Source organism: Rhamphochromis longiceps, linkage group LG18, assembly GCF_057381845.1.
Source record: "Rhamphochromis longiceps isolate RC_006_pf linkage group LG18, R_longiceps_female_GT1.1, whole genome shotgun sequence".
Taxonomy (NCBI): Eukaryota; Metazoa; Chordata; class Actinopteri; order Cichliformes; family Cichlidae; genus Rhamphochromis; species Rhamphochromis longiceps.
In genome coordinates, this window is record NC_140574.1 from 27,411,124 (window position 1) to 27,433,923 (window position 22,800).

Here is a 22,800-nt window from a genome sequence, read left to right on the forward strand (position 1 = left end):
ATTGATTGTTGTGACAAAGACGCTTCCAAGTACCACATGCACAAATGTACATTTGTCAGAAAAAAACGTCTACTTTTTGTGAAAGAAATAGAGCAATACTTTACGATGAAGATTTCGTCACAAATTAAAGAAAAAGCGAGCTTATTGCCGTCCTGTCGTTCTTTATTGCCCCCTTTCCTTCTCTGTTTCACAACACCTACTGCCTCTTTGATGTCCATACCTTGCTTTATACTGGCTCATAGTTCGATTTGACGGTAATAAAGGCTGCAAAAAAGAAAAATGGGCGCTTTGACGTTTCCGCTGTGTTGACGTCACGCGTGCGTAGATCCTGCACGGCCAATAATAAGCGGGGTAGTTGGTGAGTGCAGCGTAATTCCTGGCTGGAGGGTGGAAGAGCGCCGACCGAAGAAGGAACCGCGTGTTACACAGCAGAAGGTCACTCAGGTTGGGTTGTGCTGGGGAGAAGGTGAGCTTTGAAAGAAAAGAAACGATAACAGTAAAAAAAAAAAAAAAAAAAATGAAGGCCTAGCTACACTATTTCAAGTCGAGCTGGGGAAGTGTTAAAGCTTATTGTAGTTAAAATAAATAAGACTCGATGCAGATGGCACATGGCCATCTTTCGCTTTCCTCAGAGTGCGATGTATTAAAATGTTTATATATCTCATATTCAGTTTACTGATGTGTCAAACTTTGAGCAAATTTGCTAGCTCCGTATCCGAGCACGTGCACGTAGGTAGCCGGTGTCTTCGCGAACGTCACCTGTCACTTTGTCTCGCGAGCTACACGCTGCAGCTTGCAGGGCGCCATAATGAAGCAGGCCGGTTGTCACGTTCAGCCAGCATTGCGGAGTATTGTTCCGGTGTAAGCTAACGCCAGGTCCTCGTAACGACCCGTTCCTGTAACGTGGAGGTAACCGGGCCAGTGTCGAGCCTTCTCATTGACCATGTCACACAAGCTACTGGCGGCTAAATATAGGATAATGAAGATGCACATGGTTGGGAGATTTTCAGGAACTTCTCAGATAATCTAACTCGCTGGTCTAAATAAAGGTGACAAATTGTCTCACATAAAACACGTGAAGCTGGCTCTCGCTGTGGATGAGTTCTCGGAGCAGCAGTGGGTGAACTTGACAGCCCTGTAAACTGCGAGCTGTCATTGTCTTAATGGGTGCAGTTTTAATATAATACTGCAGACAGTACTCTGTAGTACTGTTATATAGGTATAGAGGGCTAAATTGTGCCGAAGAGACACGCTGCGGTATTAGAGTAGAACCCACAATAGTGAAAGTGAACAGGAAACAAAACTCTCCTGAAATCTCTGTTTAGTAAATTCAAGGTCATCCAGTGTCGCTTCTGATGGTTTGAATTCAGAATTTCCTGCTGTTTAAAAATACTTCTTAAAAAAAGGATTTGCCTGCCCTGCTTTTCCCCCAGTGTGACTATCACATGATCTGCTACTCTACAATAACTCCTATACACCGCTTACCTCACATGTTGTTCTTTTCCTCTTAGGAAGCAACATTTAGCTATATTTCAATATATACAGTCTAAACTATAAAGTGCGTCATTTCCTGTACATTGGTGAATGGTCAGGTAAGTTTCTCACATGCTGGTTTTATTTCAGCTATGGTTAACTCTGTGCTTGGGTGAGGTTTCCACCTAATTGTGTGGTATTTGGATGTGTAATTAACATAGGGGGTGTAGTGCAAGTGCATTGTGGTAATTACATTATTTTATGAACTAATTGTGCTTTAAGTAATGATCCAGTACTAGATAACTATTGGGGGTTTTTTTCTTTTCTTTTGGAAGCTGAATACACATAAACAGACAAGTTGCATAAAGAGCCCTTGACACACAGGAGGGCTTTAATTCCCATAATGACTGTTGTTATGCTTATGTCAGATTTAAGGTGGCAGTGGCTAGTAATTTTAAAATGGTCGGTTAATCTGGTGAATGAGAGTGACTGGTTCAGTTATTGTGTAAAACATTGGTGTGTTCCAAGCTTTTTGTCCTTCTCAATCACCCTCATCTTTACAACAGCTCTGTTCTTGTTGCCAGATTGTGCCTCATGATGAAGCAACAGTTAGCCCTTTTTTTTTCTTTTTTTTTTCAGACAAAGGGTTTTGTTCAGTTCTGAACTCTGTACGAGGAAGTTGCATTTGTAGAGCCAGACTGTACTCCACCTCTCTGACCCTGACAGTGACATTTCAATTTTTTGCAGGACTGTGCAGTCCTTGAAGGTTGAACTTGAGGCATACTCGATAAGGAGCTGTGTCTGACAGCTTGAATGTTTTTTGGGAAGATAAACTTGTAAAAAGAGACAAAATGCTGTGTTGTATTTTGTGGAAAAACACAAAATAACTGGTGAGAGTGGCTCGCTGTTCCAGATCTTGTTTTAATAACCTTGATCATGGGCTCACAGGGGGCAAATATCTCCTGTTACAGCTTGGTGTGTGTGTGTGGGGGGGGGTGGAGGACCATGCCTGCCAGTATCCTTCTCAGAAGGGTGGGACACACACACACTATCTCTTGGGCACACACACATGTTCAAAAACCTCTTCAACGGTGATGCAGCTTGTGCCTTTTGGCTATAGTTATGGTTCAGCAACTGATGTACAGAAGTGGGCTTCTCCTGTGATGTGAAAACGCTTGTTTTTAGTAAAGTGCTGTTGAAATTGAACATGAATTCTTGATTTCTATTTAATATTAATATCCATATGTTTCCAAGCCTCAAAGAGTAGCTAATCTGATTAAAGGATCGGCTTAGCTCAGAACCGGTATGCTTGGTATGTACGGCTGTAGACACGGCTCTACCCACCTTAGAGATCAATTAGCTTTACACGGTGACTAATCCTTGCCTAGTTCTACTTTCTAAAGCTCACATCAGTCACACTTAAAGTTGTGAGCAAGAAAAATATAAGGCTGCTCATTTGTTGTCCTTTTTAGAGCTGATTTTACTGCTTTTCAGTGTGGTTCTGGTTTATTACCCTGAAGGTTGTCTAGGTAGTCCTGCCAAGCCATGCTCTAAAGTTACCTCATAGTGCTGAGAATAGACAAAAAAAGTGTTTCCTGAACAACTTGACCGAGGGCAGGTTCCAACTTGTCTGTGCTTTCATTTGCTTTGTGGAAATATTAAGCTTTTTATCTATTCTGTCTTGGAAGCTTGCCATCGAAGTCTATTAAGGTCGTGTTCTTCTGCTGCAAATTAGACCGAGCCTGCCCGCCCGCCTGTTTGTCCCCTTGGCATTTGCCCACACAGACCTTCCACACGCACTGTCCAGTTAGACATCTCGAGCTCCCATCTGTAGCTGCAAATCGGTCCTAAGGATAATTATAGGATTTCTCCTGATTTGTGTGAACAGCACACATTATATTATTAAACACTTCCATACCATTACAGAATGCATCAACCCGCGACTGCACAATTTATTTGTATGCCAACTCTCGGACCATGTGGATTTCAAGTCGGCGTCAACAAAACAATGTTTTCAGTGTTTTTAATCAGGCCAAAGTTCAGTGACCGTGATAGTGATTTAACCCTGTGATTCTAAACTTTTCACACAGTAAAATGATCCACTCTTGATGAGACAAGATTTGAGATGGCTTGGTCTTTTTGTTCTTGAGGGCACAGCTAATGGAAGAGACGTTGAGCCATCAATTTTTATTTATTTATTTATTTGTTTAAATATATTTTTTAAATAAGCAAATCCCACAAAGGCCTGTTCTGATACAGGAAAAAATGTTAATGTTAAGCAATCAAAATGTGTGTATTCAAAATGTTTCTGTAATGTGGCCATAGCTTATCAACAAATATCCTTTGTGTGCTGATGGTTGGGAAACTTCCCCTGAAATTGTGATTCCAGTATGACTGTTGCAGCATTGTTTCACATTGTCTGCATGTGGTTCCTATGAAGAGGAACTCCACTTCTTGGATTTTAAAGCTGTTCAGTTACATTTTGGTCAGTTTTTTTTTTACCTTGTAAAGCATAGCAAGACAAAAAGCTATGCTTTTAGGTCCTTCTTTATCATGCTGAGAATTCCAGTATTTAAGATTGTATGTAGAGAACTTGTATTTTGAACCTTGTTGGCTTTGTTAAATTGACACCTTGCTTTGTTTGGCATACGATTTTGTGGGAAATCAGTGGTCTTGCATTCAGTTGGAGTTTGCAGGGGTCTCAGATGGTGTTTTTTGACGGACACTGGCCTTTTGTGCCTGGAAACGGCACTGTTTTTCTAGTTAGTAAGATAGGAAGCCCTGTGGATGTTTAGACAAGAGGTGGGGATGTATTGTTTGGACATCACAAGTAAAACTGTAACACACTGCTCGCACTGTAAGGGAACTGAAATTGAAGCACAAAGAATTCAAGCCGCACACTACGTGAAGAAGAGGGTTGGTTCATTACCCTTTATAGATTCAGTTGTGGCTGCATTCACCAACTCTGCAATGTTTAACTTATTTTCTTCTTCCTTATCTTTTTAGAATTCTGAGAAGCAACAATGGACCAAGCAAGGTCAACAATATCCAAGATTGTAAGTATAAGTGTAAACCCAACAATAACAGGCTTTGCTTTAAGCTTTCATCCTAAACGGGACATCATCATTTCCACATCTGAAATGACTGTTATTGCAAAAATGAGAACTTGCATGACCAGAATTTAATTTTTATTCTATTTTGGGAACAAACACAGGAAGAACTTGATAAATGCAATTGTTTCATATTCAGAAATGCATTGAAATGTTAAACTGTTAAATTGCATAATTAAGTTTTGTTTTAATTAGTGAGTGGTTCCTCTTGTTTGGCTAGCCACACTGAAACTGGAAAGTCCACCAGTTAGCTGATCTTTGGGTTTGTAAAGCACTTATTATAAATTGAGATCTAGAACTATTCTTCAGTCAAATCTCTGTTCGGTCATAAAAAAGCAAAAACCTTTTACCTCTTGTAAGTCCAAGCAAAGATCCTGAAATCAAACCACTGCTGTTCTTTGGGAGTTACTGAAATAATTTAATCTGCTTACCCTTTTTCTATTTGTGATAGTTTAATGGGGAGCCCCACTCCTACACACGATTCAACTTGACCCAGAATATGGAGGGTGACAACAGTCAGGTGGAGATGAAGCTGTCATCTGAAATAGATGAGGAGACTGGGGGAAATGGCGTTGGCGGCCACCTGAATCACAACTCAAATCGCACACCCTATGTGGCTCAAAAGTTTGGACGTACACCCAAGAACCTCTGCTTTATGGCAGCTACAATCTTCCTCATCTTCATCATCGGTAAGAGAGGGAGGAAGGAAGAAACTCTCTTTAATTTAGTGCACAATAACTTGAGTGGTTCTTTGGGGATCTGTCCCGTTGGATTGTGTGTTACTTGTGAAAAAGTGGAAGTTCACTGTCCGACAGCTATTTTAACATAATTTTCCCGTGTGTGGGTGTGGTGAGGGGACTTACCATGTGTCATTTTATCTGGAAAAACATGGCTTAGCTTTGAGTTGTCATCTGAGTGAGACACTTCAGTCAGGGTTTGGCTTGCACCACTTAATTCAGTTGATCTGTTCCCATCCCTTATCTGGAATCACTGCCACTTTCAGGCTATTTGATTGGCTACCTGGTCCATCGGAATAAGGATTTGGCTCCCACCTGTGCAACCTCTGCTCTCCGCTATGAAGACGTTTCTGTCGCCCATGAGACCGGTGCTGCTCCCCTCATGGACTGGGATGATGTAAAAAAGCTTCTTGCTGAAAAACTGACTACATCCAGTATGGACGCTGTCCTTGGGTGAATAGAAGCTCCATGCACTGCACACATTTTGTTATGTGTGTTGTATTTTTAACAGTAAGTAACCAGTTTTTGTTTTCCCTGTCACAGTCAGCTGACCAGTAGCAACCACCGGGCTGGTTCTCCTGGTGATGAAGATCTGGGGAACAAGGTGATAACAAAGTTTAAGGAGTACGGCATGAAGACCTGGACTGATGAGCACTTTGTCAAGGTTCAGGACCCCCCAGCATCTGGATACAACAGAATAGTTTTCAAGAACGGATCAGAGGAACGTCCAACGGGTTTCCTGTCCTACAGCGCCAGTGGAACAGCAAGGGTAATCAGAAGGCTAAATTATGAGTAGGACAAATGTACAGTGACACTTGCAGTGACATTTCTGTTTCTGATGGCTCCAGGGTGCAGTGCTGTATGCCCATTATGGACAGGAAGATGACTTGAGGCAGTTAAAGGACATGAACATCGACATGAATAACAGGGTGATGCTGGTCAGAGCTGGAAAAATCAGCTTTGCTGAGAAGGTGGGTGGTTTCAAAATAAGATGGAACATCATTTGAACAGGACTTTATTCCCTGTGGTACTTGTCAATATTTGTAGATCCACTTAACGGCTACCCTGAGGTACCCCTGAGCAAGGTACCGTCCCTACACACTGCTCCCCGGGCGCCTGCTTAGTGGGCTGCCCACTGCTTCACTGAGTGAATGGGTCAAATGCAGAGAAAAACAAGTAATTTCCCCATGGGGATCAATAAAGTATCCATTATTATTATTATTATTATTATGTCCTCTGTTCTTAACCTTCAGTAGAATTCCATTAGAATTTTCGTGTGTGTGTTTCTGTACAGGCAAGACCTTCCGAACTATATGACCTTTTAAGATCTGCAGATTTATATTTTCATACTTTTCTCATAATCTTTCTCCTCCTTTCCTTCATCTGCCTCCTCCATCACTGCATTCTCCTTTGTCATCTCCATCTCATCCTCTTTCTCCCCAACTGAATCAGAATCATACTTTATTAATCGCAGAAGAAATTATGTAAACAAAGCCTCACGTTTCCCCTTTTTACCATGAAACTTCATTTTATATTATGTGATTCATTCGAATAATTTTACTGTTGGTGATCTTAGCTTCCCATTCCCTTGTTTCTCTGCTTATAGGTAGCCAATGCAGCCAAAGTGAACGCCTCTGCTGTGCTGATCTACCCAGACCCTGCTGATTACTCGATCGGCGAGAGCACTCCACTCTTTGGACATGTGAGTGAAGACAGTTTTTACTCCTCAGGTGTAAATCACCTGGGAAAATACTCAGATGAGTACACTGAAGGAAAGGTGAAGACTGTTGTTTAAATATGAAATGAGAGGACAGATGTTTGACATGTCGACAATACACATGTTGTGAAGTGCATTTAAACCTAGCACTGTTCATAAGAGGAAGTAGTTGCGCTTCCTCTACCAGTGCAATAATCTAAATGATAACCACAATAATAATGGGGTTCATGTGTTTAGTTTGATTAAAGCTACCTTTGAAAAGATGTCATGATCCACTCAAAGATCATCTTTTCATCTGTCTGATTCCCACAGGTCCACATGGGCTCTGGGGATCCCTACACCCCAGGCTTCCCCTCCTTCAACCACACCCAGTTTCCACCTGTGCAGTCTTCAGGCCTGCCAAATATTTTGGCTCAGACTATCACAACAGGCATGGGAATGAACATTCTGAGGTAAGACTCACAAACATCATACTGGTATCAGAAAGATGGTTGAAGCTTGTAATAAACAGGGCATCAATAAAGGGTTGATGTTTGTCTGCATCCAACAGGCAGCTCGGGGGTAGAACTCAGCCAAATGGTTGGGGGAGCATCAATAGACTCGGAGATGAGAGCGATGTTATTACTGTGGAAGTCAACAATGTCCTTACTGAGAAAAGGATAAATAATGTCTTTGGGGTCATCAAAGGCTTTGTGGATGCAGGTACAGCAAAGATGAGTAATGAGAGAGATCCTGTGATCAGGAAATATGGAAACGATGCGAGTGATGAATGTCCTGTGACCGTCTGCAGATCGATACGTGGTCATTGGGGCCCAGAGGGATGCGTGGGGCCCGGGCTTTGGAGCATCAACCGTGGGCACCAGCGTCCTCGTCGAGCTGGCGCGTTCCATCTCTGACATGGTGGAGAACGGTGAGCACCTGTCGGCAGCTGATGTTTGGTTTTTAATTTCCAAATAAAATGATCCTGGACGTACACTTCACGTCAGATACTGAGCAGCTAAAGAACATGCTGGCTTCATGAGTTTGATTAATTGTGTTTCCACTTTGATAGGTGGATTCAAACCGAGGAGGAGTATTGTGTTTGCGAGCTGGAGTGCGGGAGAGTATGGGAGTGTTGGCGCCACCGAGTGGTTGGAGGTAAGAAGTGCATGGCAAAGGTTTAGATTAGCTGCATTTTTCTTTTACTCAACAAAAATAAATCTTCTCATTGTACTTTTTTTGCGATTTCCTTCATCTTTGGTGCTAAAAGAGACCCCCCCCCCCCCAAAATGCATGAGATATCAATGGAAAGCCCAGGATGTTTTCTACTTCGTACATCAGGATTTCTTTTTAGGATAGCTCAAATAAGTCAAAAGATGTAGACCAAAAACAAATGCCCATTAAAGAAGACGTAAATGAATAGACTTATTCTGAGGAGGATAATTATTAGTGATTGTGCTCAGTCTCATTCATATATTGGATATTTCTTTGTTCCAGGGTTATCTGTCCTCTCTGAACATGAAAGCATTCACCTACATCAACCTGGACGGCATTGTGACAGGTATTTACTTCCATGGATGCAGACTTCTTGTACCCCTGGGGCGATTGTGGCTCAAGAGTTGGGAGTTCGCCTTGTAATTGGAAGGTTGCCGGTTTGAGCCCTGGCTTGGACAGTCTCGGTCGTTGTGTCCTTGGGCAAGACACTTCACCCGTTGCCTACTGGTGGTGGTCAGAGGGCCCGGTGGCGCCAGTGTCTGGCAGCCTCGCCTCTGTCAGTGCGCCCCAGGGTGGCTGTGGCTACAATGTAGCTTGCCATCACCAGTGTGTGAATGTGTGCGTGAATGGGTGGATGACTGGATATGTGAAGCGCTTTGGGGTCCTTGGGGACTAGTAAAGTGCTATACAAATACAGGCCATTTACCATTTACCCATGAAGCTGTTTAATGTCAAACTTTTACATACACATGCAAAAAGCATCACTTATGTTTGAGGATAACTAAATATTAGTGGTCTTGTTATTCTAGGTCAGAATGGGTTTAAAGTAGCAGCCAGCCCGTTGCTGCACAGCCTGGTCCAAAACGCTCTGAAAGAGGTAACTCCACAGCTGATCTCTTCTGCAGAAATAATTCTGTTGGTCAGTTTTATTTGTAAAATAAAACAAGAGTTTAATCAAAGTATTTGTTTTCTTCTTAGGTGAACTATGACAAGGACAAGTCTCTTCTTTCTCAGTTTGGAAAGAACAACTGGGAGTCTGCTATGTGAGTCCGTCTAATTAAAGATAACAAAGTATAGCCAGTGATGATTATCACAGCCTTCTTGTTTGAAAGTAGGCTGTCATTCTCACTCTTCTTTTTTGCGTTTGATTTTGAAGTCTGGAGCCTCTGAGGATGGACAGTGCTGCGTATCCTTTCCTCGCCTTCTCCGGCATTCCCTCAGTCGCTTTCAGATTCCACTCTGGAAGTTCAGTAAGTGAATTCTTCTGTACTACAAGTTCTTAAATAGTTTCTGAACTCTTTTAACTAATGCCAACTTTGTAGATCTGAGAGTAATTCTTAAAACATCCCGTGTGCCTCCTCAGGACTACCCGCACTTTGGCACAATCCTGGACACCCGAGAAAACCTGAACTCTGTCACAGCCAGCCAGGTTCCTCAGCTGGCTGTGAGAGCGGGCCAGTTTGCAGGTCACATAGCGCTGAGGCTGGTCCATGACCACCTGCTGCAGATGGACCTGAAGAAGTACAACCAGCTCATACGCAGCCACGTGGTTCAGATTAATGGGAAGGTCAAGGCTGTTCAGAGGGTGAGTGCTCACCAGTGTCCTTGTAAAAGAAGATAGTATTTACCTTGTTGAGAGCAGGGCTGCAGAAATCAGGAGCAACTTGACTGTTGTCGTGTTTTTCATCACTCAACTTAAAAATGATCAGTTTTGAATCAGTTTGTTTTGCCTGGTTACTCCTCTCATCATAGAAGACAAAGCTGTGGTCAGGTCTTGAATGTCCAGCTTACTAACTCGAGTTTGAGGGAGAAAAGTCATCCCTGCATGTTTGTGTGCTTGCAGATGCAGCCCCAGCTGTTGCCCAAAGCTCTGACAGTGCGGTGGTTGATCATGGCCTCTGGCTCCTACAGCCGTGCCTCTAGCGCGCTGGCAGCCGACATCCAGAACAGCGACCTGGAGGACATCGAGATGTGCCGCGTGATCAATGACCGCATCATGACGGTAAGGGGAAAAAACTCAGCCCATCAAGTTTAGTTGATTTCACAAGCTGCCACCTCTGCTTTTGATTAGCTGAAATTACAACTTTAGTGTTGGTTTAGCTACCTTTGGATCGTATATTAAATGGGATGCATCACATTTTAATCACAGTCAAGTGTAATAGTTGATGTAGGTAGTGTTCAGTGTCTGCTTTCTGCTTTTCAAAGGACGGGACTGTCCAATAAATTTGTTGATAACGTTGGTTTTTATCCAGCTCTTTCATGATGTCCGTCTTCTTGCTATAGGTGGAAAGGAACTTCCTGTCACCCTACGTTTCTCCCAGAGACAGCCCCTTCCGTCACATCCTGCTGGGCTCCGGTCCCCACACCCTCAAAGCTCTGACCAACCACCTCGACTCTTTGACGACTGCTGACCCCGACGCAGACGCCGAGCTGTTCCGCAACCAGTTTGCCCAGGCGACCTGGACCATTCAGACCTGTGCCAACTCCCTAGCAGGGGACATCTGGTCTCTGGATAATGAAATCTAGAAAAGTCCTTTTCCCTCCCTTGTTCATGGTTTGGCCCTCTTATTACAACAGGCAGTGCTGTTGTGATTAATCACCACGTTTTCAGCGGATATCTACTAAGTCATCATATTGTTTTCACAATGTTCATTTTCCTTTTATCTAAAATTCTCTTAAAGCCAAACATGTTGCAAAGTGGTTTTTAAGCCTTCTGCCTTAAAAGGACTTAACCCTCTAAGAATCTTGAATTTGAACATGTGGTATTTAGTTATCACAGTCTTAAATCACATGGTGCTAGTAATGTCAACAAATGTTATGTGGAAGTACTACTTTAAATTGGTGTTACCTCTGAATGAGTTGGATTTTTTTTCTTTAATTCCAGAACAGTATCAGGTCAGAATCACAGTAAAGACTGTGTTTGCCAGCTCAGATCTTTAGACCGCAGTATGATTACAATAAGCTAATGACTTTTTATTTGTTTACCACGAGGCAAACTGCTGGTATTTCTGCTACTGCTGCTGCGGCTTGGTGTTCAAGCCTGAGCTGGTTTCTATTGGTAGCTAAAATATCCCATACTGTGCTGATTCTGCTACACAACTCAAGTCAGAAAATAGATGCAGCTGCTGAAAGAAGTGCAGATTGATTTACAGCATGCAGCAGCAACAGTGCACACAGATTTGGAATAATCGTCTACTTTAAATGGGGGAAAAAAAGTCCTAATTATATGCAAGAATTGAATTAAAACAAAAAAAAAACAAAGTGATCTGAATCAAATACGAAACACATTTTTTGGCTTTGGAGCTAATTTGTGCAGACCTGTCAAAGCAGGGGAAAAGGTCCTCAACCATGTGGCACTGAAACGGAAACCGTATGTTTATTTATTGTGTTATTTATTTATCAGTGGCAGGGTTCACTATAAATAGTTTTTATTCACGTTTTATATAAAAAAAGTATAATTATCGGGGGCAGTGTCTTCCATAATTATGACAGTTATACTGTCGAAATGACAAAAGCAGCATCTGCTAAAAGAAGTGTACATGTGCACCGACAGCTGGTACACAACAGTTTTTCTTTCCCCTCTGTCAACTGACACTGAACTGGTCTCTGAGCAATGCCAGCTCACACATCACACCTGACAATATTTACCCGTACCTGTCCTTTGGTGCATGTACACTTCTCATCTTGATGGCATTATCGGGAGCAGTGATTTCCATAATGTGAAAAACTGAAGGTAGTTTTTGCCTACCAGTGTGTGCCGTATCGGAGGCAATGCCCTCCATATTTCACTGTAGGGGTGGATGTTTTTTATTATCGGGGACAGTGTTTCCCATAATGTGTATATACAGTACAAAGCTACACATCGCACACGTTTGCATCTTTGCAATCCCATCTGGCGTTCCATGCTAACTTCTTCAGCGTTTCTCTCTAGACAGGCAGGTTGGCACCCAGAGCACCTGATCAAAGATCTGTGTCTGTGTCATTAGTGAGGCCAAGCAGCTGATGTGCTTGTTTTTAGCGAGACGGTCTGTTTTGAAGCGAACGCTGGTCTGCTCTGGTCTTTTCTTTGCATATGGAAGGTGTCTTTGCTTTAAGGAAAGCACAAATGTGTAATGTGGTTACAACAGCGTGTCTCCATAATCAGCCCCCACTCTGTGTTATGGAGTTAGTCTAATGAATTAAAGTTCATTGTACCTTCTCTTTTGATGAATTCACTGAGATTTCCTTGTGCCTCTTCTTTTGTTTCTGAGCTGACGAATACTTGGATTGTTTCGTTTTCATGTATCAGGGTTCAGTTTATTTTTTTTTTTTTCCTGTTTCTCTAAGAATCAAACTGGTGTTAAAACAGAGTTGCTAGACAGAAAACAAATGGATGCGAGTCCATTTCAAATGACTGAAAGCAGGATTCTGTCCAAAACCCATCTGACTGATTGTAGTTCATCAAACTTGTTAACATGATGCATTAACCATTCGTCATTTGAGTGATTTTACCTTAATCCTGTTGGTTTATAATGAGGCAGGTTCTAGAAATTGCAACTCCATTTTCAGCACTGGCTTGTAAGAATTAGCAGATGAGTTTTGGATCAAAGGGGGAAAATGTAACCCTTGTTAAAGAATGTTTGAAAATGCTCGATTATTATTGTGCGTGGTTTTCTTTTCTTTGTTCTTTTTTCCTTTCTCTCAAACTGTGCGCACATTTGCTTTGCTTTATTTTAGTTGTTTTGTTTCATTGCAGCAATAAACAATCACAGCTATTGGAGTCTTAGTTTCATTATTCATTCTCAATAACATGGACACTTTGTCTTGTTTGTTAGGCTACTAATAAAATTTGGCACTGTATTGTACATTAGCTTATTGCTTTAGTTCTTAAAACAAAACTACCAGTGACCTTTTTCATTATTCGGTGCCTTGCTTAATGGTGCTGGTGATCATGGTTCTCGTGGTCATCTGGCATCCTCTTCAGTCTCTAATTCCCCCACTGAGGGTTTCTCTTGTCTTATCAGAGGTGGGTAGTAACCAATTACATTTACTTTTTTCCAAAAAGTAACTTTTTGAGTAGTTTTACTTGAGTAATATTATTATGAAGTATCACTACTCTTGAGAAATAATTCTGGCCATTCTACTCAGTGTGAATAACTTCAGTAAAGGAATAATAAACATGTTTTAACCAAAAATGCATGAGACACAGACACAAACCTACAGTTTATGTTGAAATGACACTTCTTGTTTGTACATAAGGTTTGTTGTTTTAATGTTATTCTATCTGCTGAGCCTGTTGTGCCATTTGGAGAGGCAAAGCAACACCATATATGTCAGGGTTTCTGGGTCTTTGACCCAGTATTCTTAGTTCATGTTCACTGTTTATATTCTGTCTGCTTCACCTCCTGTTTTATTGTGTTAGCCTTGGTCCATGTGCATTATGTTCCGTCCTCTTCCCGTTTATCATTAGGTCATTATGTTCAGCTGTGTACTCACCAGGTTCTAATCTCTCATCACTCAGCCTGTGTATTTATGTTCCTCAGTTCAACCAGTCCAATGTCGTGTCATTGATGTTATTGTGATGATGTTCTCGCCGCTGTTAGGTTGTCCTCTGTTCAGTTCCGTCAGGTCAGCTGGTCAGTTGTCAGTCAGTCTTTCATTCATCCATTCAGTCAGTCGTCCAGCCGGCCAGCCGTTTCCTACTTCTGTTCTGTTTGTTCACTCCGTTGACAATAAAACACCAATCTTCACCTACCTGTGAGTCCAGCGTTTGGGTCCTCCTTCTTTCGTCCACGACCTCATCCTGACAATATATTTATATTACCTTCTGTAAATATTCGTTTAATAATGATTTGGAAAAGTGTTTCTTCTTAGATTTATTGTTTTGTAATCATGTTATTTATATACATTTCTTTTTCTGTCTTTAGTGCAAATTTTGGTATTTTAAACGTTGTTCTTGTCTGATTATCTAATTTTTTTTTTTAATATTAAATCAGATGTTATGATCAGTTACTCAATATTCAAGTAGCCTTTTTTTAAATAAATACCGTTTTACTCTTACATGAGTAATTTCTTGGATGGCTGCTTTTTACTTTTACTTGAATAAAACTATGTTAAGGTAGTGCTACTTTTACTGGAGTACAATTTTTGGCTGCTCTACCCACCTCTGATTGTCAGCAGAGGCTCTACTTTTGGCTCTGTATGATGTCACTGAGAGCAGCAGCTTAGCTACACAGCAGCCCCACCACCTGCTGTTAAACCTTTTTGTCTGTAAGCAGCAGCCAATCAGTTGGAAAAAGCCTGCCTGTGCGTTGTGCTGACCCCAGGCCATGTGCGACACTTTGGTTGTTCCTTACCTTTTTATTAAAGAAGTGTACCAACTCACTGTTTGGTTTTTTTTGTAAAATTCTTTTTTTCCATTTTATTTTTGTTTATTTACTTTTTTAAGGGAAATTCCAGAAAAACTTTGTAGCTCTGTTTTTTAAGGCCACTGCTTTTGGTGATTGACCTACCTACTTGTGTGCCAGCCAATGCACAACTTGCATGAAAAACAACAGAGATGCAGAAAGCAGAGTTTGAACAAAAACCAGACTTTATGCATTAATTTACTCAAGTCTATGTCCCAGGATAGAGCTGGATAAAATGACCAAAAACTGCAGCCCATTCTCTGATTAGGAGATTATCAACGAGTGTTTGGTGGCCTCAAATGTCCTGAGAAAAAATAAGCATTTGAGAATGTACCCAGTACCATTGAAGACGGTTAGAGCTGAAGAAAACTTTGTTTTTTCTTTTCACTATTCTGAAAACAAAAAGTCAGAATTCTCACACTAATCTCACAATTCTGACATTTCTTGGCATTTCTGAGGTTTTTCAGAATTCACTAAGAAAAAAAGTGAGTGGCCCTAATCCTTGACCTTTCCAGGGTGTAACCTGCCTCTCACCCCATGACAGCGGCGATAGGCTCCAGCCCCCTGCGACCCTGAATTGGATAAGTAGAAGAAAATGGTCCGTCTTTTAAAATGCATGTACAGCCATTACAAGCATACAGACTAATTTCACTTTAGGTCAAGTTTACACCATTACAGTGTTACCCAGTCAGTATCACATCACTTTGTTGTTGAATTTCAAATTAAAAGTCTGCTGAAATGTCATAAGTGCAGTTTTTTCTTCACATTCAGAATGCCATTATAAGGAAACCTCGTGTTTCCACGGACTCATTTCACTTTAGATCAACAGCACACACTCTCACCGTCTTACTCATTCAATATTAGGTCAATCTGGTTTTTAATTTTACTTTAAGTGAAAAGTATACACCTTCACAGTGTTACTCAATTAATATCAAATTATTTCAAAAATAATAGCAGTTTGAAATCTGACCTTTTTTTTTTACCTGAAATTCTGAATGCCATTATATGGAAATTTAATCCCCCCACAGCAGTTATCTGATTTATAGTTCTTACTTTGTTACGCTCTCGCTAGATCCTTATTCTACATGGAAACGACACCAGCATTCTTCCCTCTATGGTTCACCTTTTGCAGTCATACCGCAAATCATTGTGAGCAGGGAGACAATGTCAGGGTTTCAGTTAAGTTCACTGAGACAAAGTCTACAAATGAACAAAAACACTTTACTGGTAGTTCTGTTGTTTGCTGGGTAATTTCCCCTGAATGTGTATTTTAGCCCGTCTTGTTTAGATTCCTGGCCAATTCTAGTTACACGCAGTGTCTGATAACTATTAATCTACAGTTAAACTTGACTAAGGAGATTAAAAACCTGAAAGACAAGTTTCATTTCGGTAAAAACTGAAATGGAGCTTTTTGCAATTCTGGAGAACAGAAAGAGTAAAAAGGTCCTTCCCTGTCCACCACCTCCTCTTTTAATATACAACAAAATCAGGAAGCAGATCCCCACTTTCGTTTTGCCACCAAAGACGGTGACCATCCACCTTTTTTAGGCTCTCGGGAATCTCAAATAGTAAGTTCAGTTTATTAACTCTTGAGGAGACTGTTTGACAAATTGTTGATATGATGCTGTTTTATATCAAATTGAATTGAATAATCTTTCTGCTTTATTTTCACTATTCAAGCAAATATTTTTTTGGATGGTTTTCTCATACATCATTATCTGTGATGTGTTTTGAGCACACAGGAAATATATGCAGGTTAAGAGACAAGTTACCTCAAGAAAAAGACTGGGAAGGTGAAAGTAGGGCTAGAAAGAGTAGATGATTGTGAAAGTGAAAGGAGACAGCTTTCCTGTGTTCATAGTTTTTGAGAGCCTGTCATCTGATTTTAACACAGCAAAAATGCATTTAAATGATGAGTTATTTGTTAGAGGCATGTTTATGAAGAAGGAAAATTACTTTTTTGACAGCGTGGGAAATCATAAGCTGGCCTTATGACTTATGATGTCGTTTGGAAAATACAGAAGTGATATATTCTGATTACCATGATTTTTTGTTTTTGTCAGTTTAACAGTAAACCACACTTCTACACATGATTCGACCTACCCAGAATATGGAAGATGACACCAGGCATGTGGAGATTATAGAGTCATCTGGCATAAATGAGCCGTTTGAGGTTGGAGATCACCTCAATCACAAGTCAAGCCGCAAACAATACGTCCCTCAAAAATGTAGATGTACACCCAAAGTCCTCTGCTTCATAGCAGCTGCTATCATCCTCGTCTTCATCTTCGGTAAGAAAGCAAGTTAAAAGAGGAAGCTGTGGTTTTGTAGTCAGTTGAGTCACTTAATTCAGTTGATCTGTTCCCATCCCTTATCTGGAATCACTGCCACTTTCAGGCTATTTGATTGGCTACCTGGTCCATCGGAATAAGGATTTGGCTCCCACCTGTGCAACCTCTGCTCTCCGTTATGAAGACGTTTCTGTCGCCCATGAGACCAGTGCTGCTCCCCTCATGGACTGGGATGATGTGAAAAAGCTTCTTGCTGAAAAACTGACTACATCCAGTATGGACGCTGTCCTTGGGTGAATAGAAGCTCCATGCACTGCACACATTTTGTTATGTGTGTTGTATTTTTAACAGTAAGTAACCAGTTTTTGTTTTCCCTGTCACAGTCAGCTGACCAGTAGCAACCACCGGGCTGGTTCTCCTGGTGATGAAGATCTGAGGAACAAGGTGATAACAAAGTTTAAGGAGTACGGCATGAAGACCTGGACTGATGAGCACTTTGTCAAGGTTCAGGACCCCCCAGCATCTGGATACAACAGAATAGTTTTCAAGAACGGATCAGAGGAACGTCCAACGGGTTTCCTGTCCTACAGCGCCAGTGGAACAGCAAGGGTAATCAGAAGGCTAAATTATGAATAGGAGAAATGTACAGTGACACTTGCAGTGACATTTCTGTTTCTGATGGCTCCAGGGTGCAGTGCTGTATGCCCATTATGGACAGGAAGATGACTTGAGGCAGTTAAAGGACATGAACATCGACATGAATAACAGGGTGATGCTGGTCAGAGCTGGAAGGATCAGCTTTGCTGAGAAGGTGGGTGGTTTCAAAATAAGGTGGAACATCATTTGAACAGGACTTTATTCCCTGTGGTACTTGTCAATATTTGTAGATGTCCTCTGTTCTTAACCTTCAGTAGAATTCCATTAGAATTTTCGTGTGTGTGTTTCTGTACAGGCGAGACCTTCCGAACTATATGACCTTTTAAGATCTGCAGATTTATATTTTCATACTTTTCTCATAATCTTTCTCCTCCTTTCCTTCATCTGCCTCCTCCATCACTGCATTCTCCTTTGTCATCTCCATCTCATCCTCTTTCTCCCCAACTGAATCAGAATCATACTTTATTAATCGCAGAAGAAATTATGTAAACAAAGCCTCGCGTTTCCCCTTTTTACCATGAAACTTCGTTTTATATTATGTGATTCATTCGAATAATTTTACTGTTGGTGATCTTAGCTTCCCACTGCCTTGTTTCTCTGCTTATAGGTAGCCAATGCAGCCAAAGTGAACGCCTCTGCTGTGCTGATCTACCCAGACCCTGCTGATTACTCGATCGGCGAGAGCACTCCACTCTTTGGACATGTGAGTGAAGACAATTTTTACTCCTCAGGTGTAAATCACCTGGGAAAATACTCAGATGAGTACACTGAAGGAAAGGTGAAGACTGTTGTTTAAATATGAAATGAGAGGACAGATGTTTGACATGTCGACAATACACATGTTGTGAAGTGCATTTAAACCTAGCACTGTTCATAAGAGGAAGTAGTTGCGCTTCCTCTACCAGTGCAATAATCTAAATGATAACCACAATAATAATGGGGTTCATGTGTTTAGTTTGATTAAAGCTACCTTTGAAAAGATGTCATGATCCACTCAAAGATCATCTTTTCATCTGTCTGATTCCCACAGGTCCACATGGGCTCTGGGGATCCCTACACCCCAGGCTTCCCCTCCTTCAACCACACCCAGTTTCCACCTGTGCAGTCTTCAGGCCTGCCAAATATTTTGGCTCAGACTATCACAACAGGCATGGGAATGAACATTCTGAGGTAAGACTCACAAACATCATACTGGTATCAGAAAGATGGTTGAAGCTTGTAATAAACAGGGCATCAATAAAGGGTTGATGTTTGTCTGCATCCCACAGGCAGCTCGGGGGTAGAACTCAGCCAAATGGTTGGGGGAGCATCAATAGACTCGGAGATGAGAGCGATGTTATTACTGTGGAAGTCAACAATGTCCTTACTGAGAAAAGGATAAATAATGTCTTTGGGGTCATCAAAGGCTTTGTGGATGCAGGTACAGCAAAGATGAGTAATGAGAGAGATCCTGTGATCAGGAAATATGGAAACGATGCGAGTGATGAATGTCCTGTGACCGTCTGCAGATCGATACGTGGTCATTGGGGCCCAGAGGGATGCGTGGGGCCCGGGCTTTGCAGCATCAAGCGTGGGCACCAGCGTCCTCGTCGAGCTGGCGCGTTCCATCTCTGACATGGTGGAGAACGGTGAGCACCTGTCGGCAGCTGATGTTTGGTTTTTAATTTCCAAATAAAATGATCCTGGACGTACACTTCACGTCAGATACTGAGCAGCTAAAGAACATGCTGGCTTCATGAGTTTGATTAATTGTGTTTCCACTTTGATAGATGGATTCAAACCGAGGAGGAGTATTGTGTTTGCAAGCTGGAGTGCGGGAGAGTATGGGAGTGTTGGCGCCACCGAGTGGTTGGAGGTAAGAAGTGCATGGCAAAGGTTCAGATTAGCTGCATTTTTCTTTTACTCAACAAAAATAAATCTTCTCATTGTACTTTTTTTGCGATTTCCTTCATCTTTGGTGCTAAAAGAGACACCCCCCCCCCCCCCCCCCCCCCCCCCCCCCAAATGCATGAGATATCAATGGAAAGCCCAGGATGTTTTCTACTTCGTACATCAGGATTTCTTTTTAGGATAGCTCAAATAAGTCAAAAGATGTAGACCAAAAACAAATGCCCATTAAAGAAGACGTAAATGAATAGACTTATTCTGAGGAGGATAATTATTAGTGATTGTGCTCAGTCTCATTCATATATTGGATATTTCTTTGTTCCAGGGTTATCTGTCCTCTCTGAGCATGAAAGCATTCACCTACATCAACCTGGACGGCATTGTGACAGGTATTGGTTGCCATGGATGCAGACTTCTTGTACTCATGAAGCTGGAATGTGCAGAAAATAGGTTTAAATATTAAAGAAATTTCTTCCAGTCAGAGAATGGTGCATATAATTAAATTTTTGCTTGATGCATAAAGTTAAAAGATTAAAACTAATAAAAACAAGTTTTAAAAGGAGACTTTTCCATTTGATTACATTTTGTATGATGAATTATGCAGAAAAAGTAGAATTGGGCTGAAAGATCTATTGCTTTATCACCTATTCAGGTTGTAAATCGTGTTTTTAAAAAGTAACTAAGTAATTAATTACTTTTGAAAATAAGTAATCAGTAAAGTAACGGGATTATTTTTTGGGGGAAGTAATCAGTAATTAGTTACTGATTACTTTTTTCAAGTAACTTGACCAACACTGCTTATGTTTGAGGATAACTAAATATTAGTGGTCTTGTTATTCTAGGGCAGAATGGGTTTAAAGTAGCAGCCAGCCCGTTGCTGCACAGCCTGGTCCAAAACGCTCTGAAAGAGGTAACTCCACAGCTGATCTCTTCTGCAGAAATAATTCTGTTGGTCAGTTTTATTTGTAAAATAAAACAAGAGTTTAATCAAAGTATTTGTTTTCTTCTTAGGTGAACTATGACAAGGACAAGTCTCTTCTTTCTCAGTTTGGAAAGAACAACTGGGAGTCTGCTATGTGAGTCCGTCTAATTAAAGATAACAAAGTATAGCCAGTGATGATTATCACAGCCTTCTTGTTTGAAAGTAGGCTGTCATTCTCACTCTTCTTTTTTGCGTTTGATTTTGAAGTCTGGAGCCTCTGAGGATGGACAGTGCTGCGTATCCTTTCCTCGCCTTCTCCGGCATTCCCTCAGTCGCTTTCAGATTCCACTCTGGAAGTTCAGTAAGTGAATTCTTCTGTACTACAAGTTCTTAAATAGTTTCTGAACTCTTTTAACTAATGCCAACTTTGTAGATCTGAGAGTAATTCTTAAAACATCCTGTGTGCCTCCTCAGGACTACCCGCACTTTAGCACAAACCTGGACACCCGAGAAAACCTGAACTCTGTCACAGCCAGCCAGGTTCCTCAGCTGGCTGTGAGAGCGGGCCAGTTTGCAGGTCACATAGCGCTGAGGCTGGTCCATGACCACCTTCTGCAGATGGACCTGAAGAAGTACAACCAGCTCATACGCAGCCACGTGGTTCAGATTAATGGGAAGGTCAAGGCTGTTCAGAGGGTGAGTGCTCACCAGTGTCCTTGTAAAAGAAGATAGTATTTACCTTGTTGAGAGCAGGGCTGCAGAAATCAGGAGCAACTTGACTGTTGTCGTGTTTTTCATCACTCAACTTAAAAATGATCAGTTTTGAATCAGTTTGTTTTGCCTGGTTACTCCTCTCATCATAGAAGACAAAGCTGTGGTCAGGTCTTGAATGTCCAGCTTACTAACTTGAGTTTGTGGGAGAAAAGTCATCCCTGCATGTTTGTGTGCTTGCAGATGCAGCCCCAGCTGTTGCCCAAAGCTCTGACAGTGCGGTGGTTGATCATGGCCTCTGGCTCCTACAGCCGTGCCTCTAGCGCGCTGGCAGCTGACATCCAGAACAGTGACCTGGAGGACATCGAGATGTGCCGCGTGATCAATGACCGCATCATGACGGTAAGGGGAAAAAACTCAGCCCATCAAGTTTAGTTGATTTCACAAGCTGCCACCTCTGCTTTTGATTAGCTGAAATTACAACTTTAGTGTTGGTTTAGCTACCTTTGGATCGTATATTAAATGGGATACATCACATTTTAATCACAGTCAAGTGTAATAGTTGATGTAGGTAGTGTTCAGTGTCTGCTTTCTGCTTTTCAAAGGACGGGACTGTCCAATAAATTTGTTGATAACGTTGGTTTTTATCCAGCTCTTTCATGATGTCCGTCTTCTTGCTATAGGTGGAAAGGAACTTCCTGTCACCCTACGTTTCTCCCAGAGACAGCCCCTTCCGTCACATCCTGCTGGGCTCCGGTCCCCACACCCTCAAAGCTCTGACCAACCACCTCGACTCTTTGACGACTGCCAACCCCGACGCAGACGCCGAGCTGTTCCGCAACCAGTTTGCCCAGGCGACCTGGACCATTCAGACCTGTGCCAACTCCCTAGCAGGGGACATCTGGTCTCTGGATAATGAAATCTAGAAAAGTCCTTTTCCCTCCCTTGTTCATGGTTTGGCCCTCTTATTACAACAGGCAGTGCTGTTGTGATTAATCACCACGTTTTCAGTGGATATCTACTAAGTCATCATATTGTTTTCACAATGTTCATTTGTTAAAAGCGCCGTATGATGACAATAAGTCAATGACTTTCTATAGTTTACCATGAGGAAAACTGTTTTTTTTTGTTCTACTATTGCTGCTGCGGTGTTCAAACCTGAGCTTTATTTTTTTTTATCACTAGCTAAAATATCTCATACTGTGATAGATACAGAAATTTCCGATTGATTTTTACAGAAGCACCAGTGTATAAAGATTTGGAATAATCAGCTGCATTAAAAATAAAAACAACAACAACAACAAAACAACGCAAAGCCCTGATTATATGCATGAATTTAATAAAGTGATCTGAATCAAATACGAAACACATTTCCTGGCATTGGAGCTAATCTGTGCAGACCTGTCAAAGCAGGGGAGAAGGTCCTCAACCATGTGGCACTGAAACAGAACCCACGTGTTTATTTATTGAGTTATTTATTTATCAGTGGCAGGGTTCACTATAAATAGTTTTTAATCACCTTTCATATAAAAGTATAATTATCAGGAGCAGTAATTTCCAAAATGTTAATAACAGTAGGTAGTTTTTTTAATATTATGGTGATACTGTTTCCCATAATGTGTACATTCAGTACAAAACTTTGTTTTCGCACACGCGCAATGCGCCTGTTCAACTGAAGAAATTATTTGATTGGTTGAGTAATGTCACGTGGGATG

The 22,800-nt window shown here is 41.4% G+C and overlaps 2 protein-coding genes across 2 annotated transcripts; both read left to right on the plus strand.

The window, feature by feature from the left end:
- Nucleotides 1-349: 349 nt before the first annotated feature.
- Nucleotides 350-12,549, plus strand: LOC146648534 (transferrin receptor protein 1-like). Its single transcript, XM_085388470.1, has 18 exons — nt 350-466; nt 4,480-4,529; nt 5,035-5,272; nt 5,587-5,773; nt 5,864-6,089; nt 6,169-6,291; nt 6,927-7,022; nt 7,350-7,489; nt 7,588-7,739; nt 7,828-7,947; nt 8,089-8,174; nt 8,514-8,577; nt 9,041-9,108; nt 9,210-9,274; nt 9,388-9,481; nt 9,595-9,816; nt 10,075-10,233; nt 10,515-12,549. The coding sequence occupies exons 2-18, from the start codon at nt 4,497-4,499 to the stop codon at nt 10,755-10,757; spliced, it is 2,316 nt and encodes a 771-aa protein (XP_085244596.1). The 5' UTR covers nt 350-466; nt 4,480-4,496; the 3' UTR covers nt 10,758-12,549.
- A 4,528-nt stretch (nt 12,550-17,077) lies between these two features.
- On the plus strand, nt 17,078-22,151 carry LOC146648535 (transferrin receptor protein 1-like). Its single transcript, XM_085389756.1, has 15 exons — nt 17,078-17,201; nt 17,292-17,517; nt 17,597-17,719; nt 18,173-18,268; nt 18,596-18,735; nt 18,834-18,985; nt 19,074-19,193; nt 19,335-19,420; nt 19,778-19,841; nt 20,295-20,362; nt 20,464-20,528; nt 20,642-20,735; nt 20,849-21,070; nt 21,329-21,487; nt 21,769-22,151. The coding sequence occupies exons 1-15, from the start codon at nt 17,131-17,133 to the stop codon at nt 22,009-22,011; spliced, it is 1,929 nt and encodes a 642-aa protein (XP_085245882.1). The 5' UTR covers nt 17,078-17,130; the 3' UTR covers nt 22,012-22,151.
- Nucleotides 22,152-22,800: the final 649 nt, after the last annotated feature.

Excerpts from the sequence above, each read along its gene's own strand:
- LOC146648534 (XM_085388470.1), top strand. The coding sequence starts at position 4,497 with ATGGACCAAGCAAGGTCAACAATATCCAAGATT. Across the intron at positions 7,490-7,587 it reads ATGGGAATGAACATTCTGAG|GCAGCTCGGGGGTAGAACTC; the intron begins GTAAGACTCACA and ends TGCATCCAACAG. Across the intron at positions 9,109-9,209 it reads TCCAAAACGCTCTGAAAGAG|GTGAACTATGACAAGGACAA; the intron begins GTAACTCCACAG and ends TTTTCTTCTTAG.
- LOC146648535 (XM_085389756.1), top strand. The coding sequence starts at position 17,131 with ATGGACTGGGATGATGTGAAAAAGCTTCTTGCTGAAAAACTGACTACA. Across the intron at positions 17,518-17,596 it reads GCGCCAGTGGAACAGCAAGG|GGTGCAGTGCTGTATGCCCA; the intron begins GTAATCAGAAGG and ends TGATGGCTCCAG. Across the intron at positions 20,736-20,848 it reads GATTCCACTCTGGAAGTTCA|GACTACCCGCACTTTAGCAC; the intron begins GTAAGTGAATTC and ends GTGCCTCCTCAG.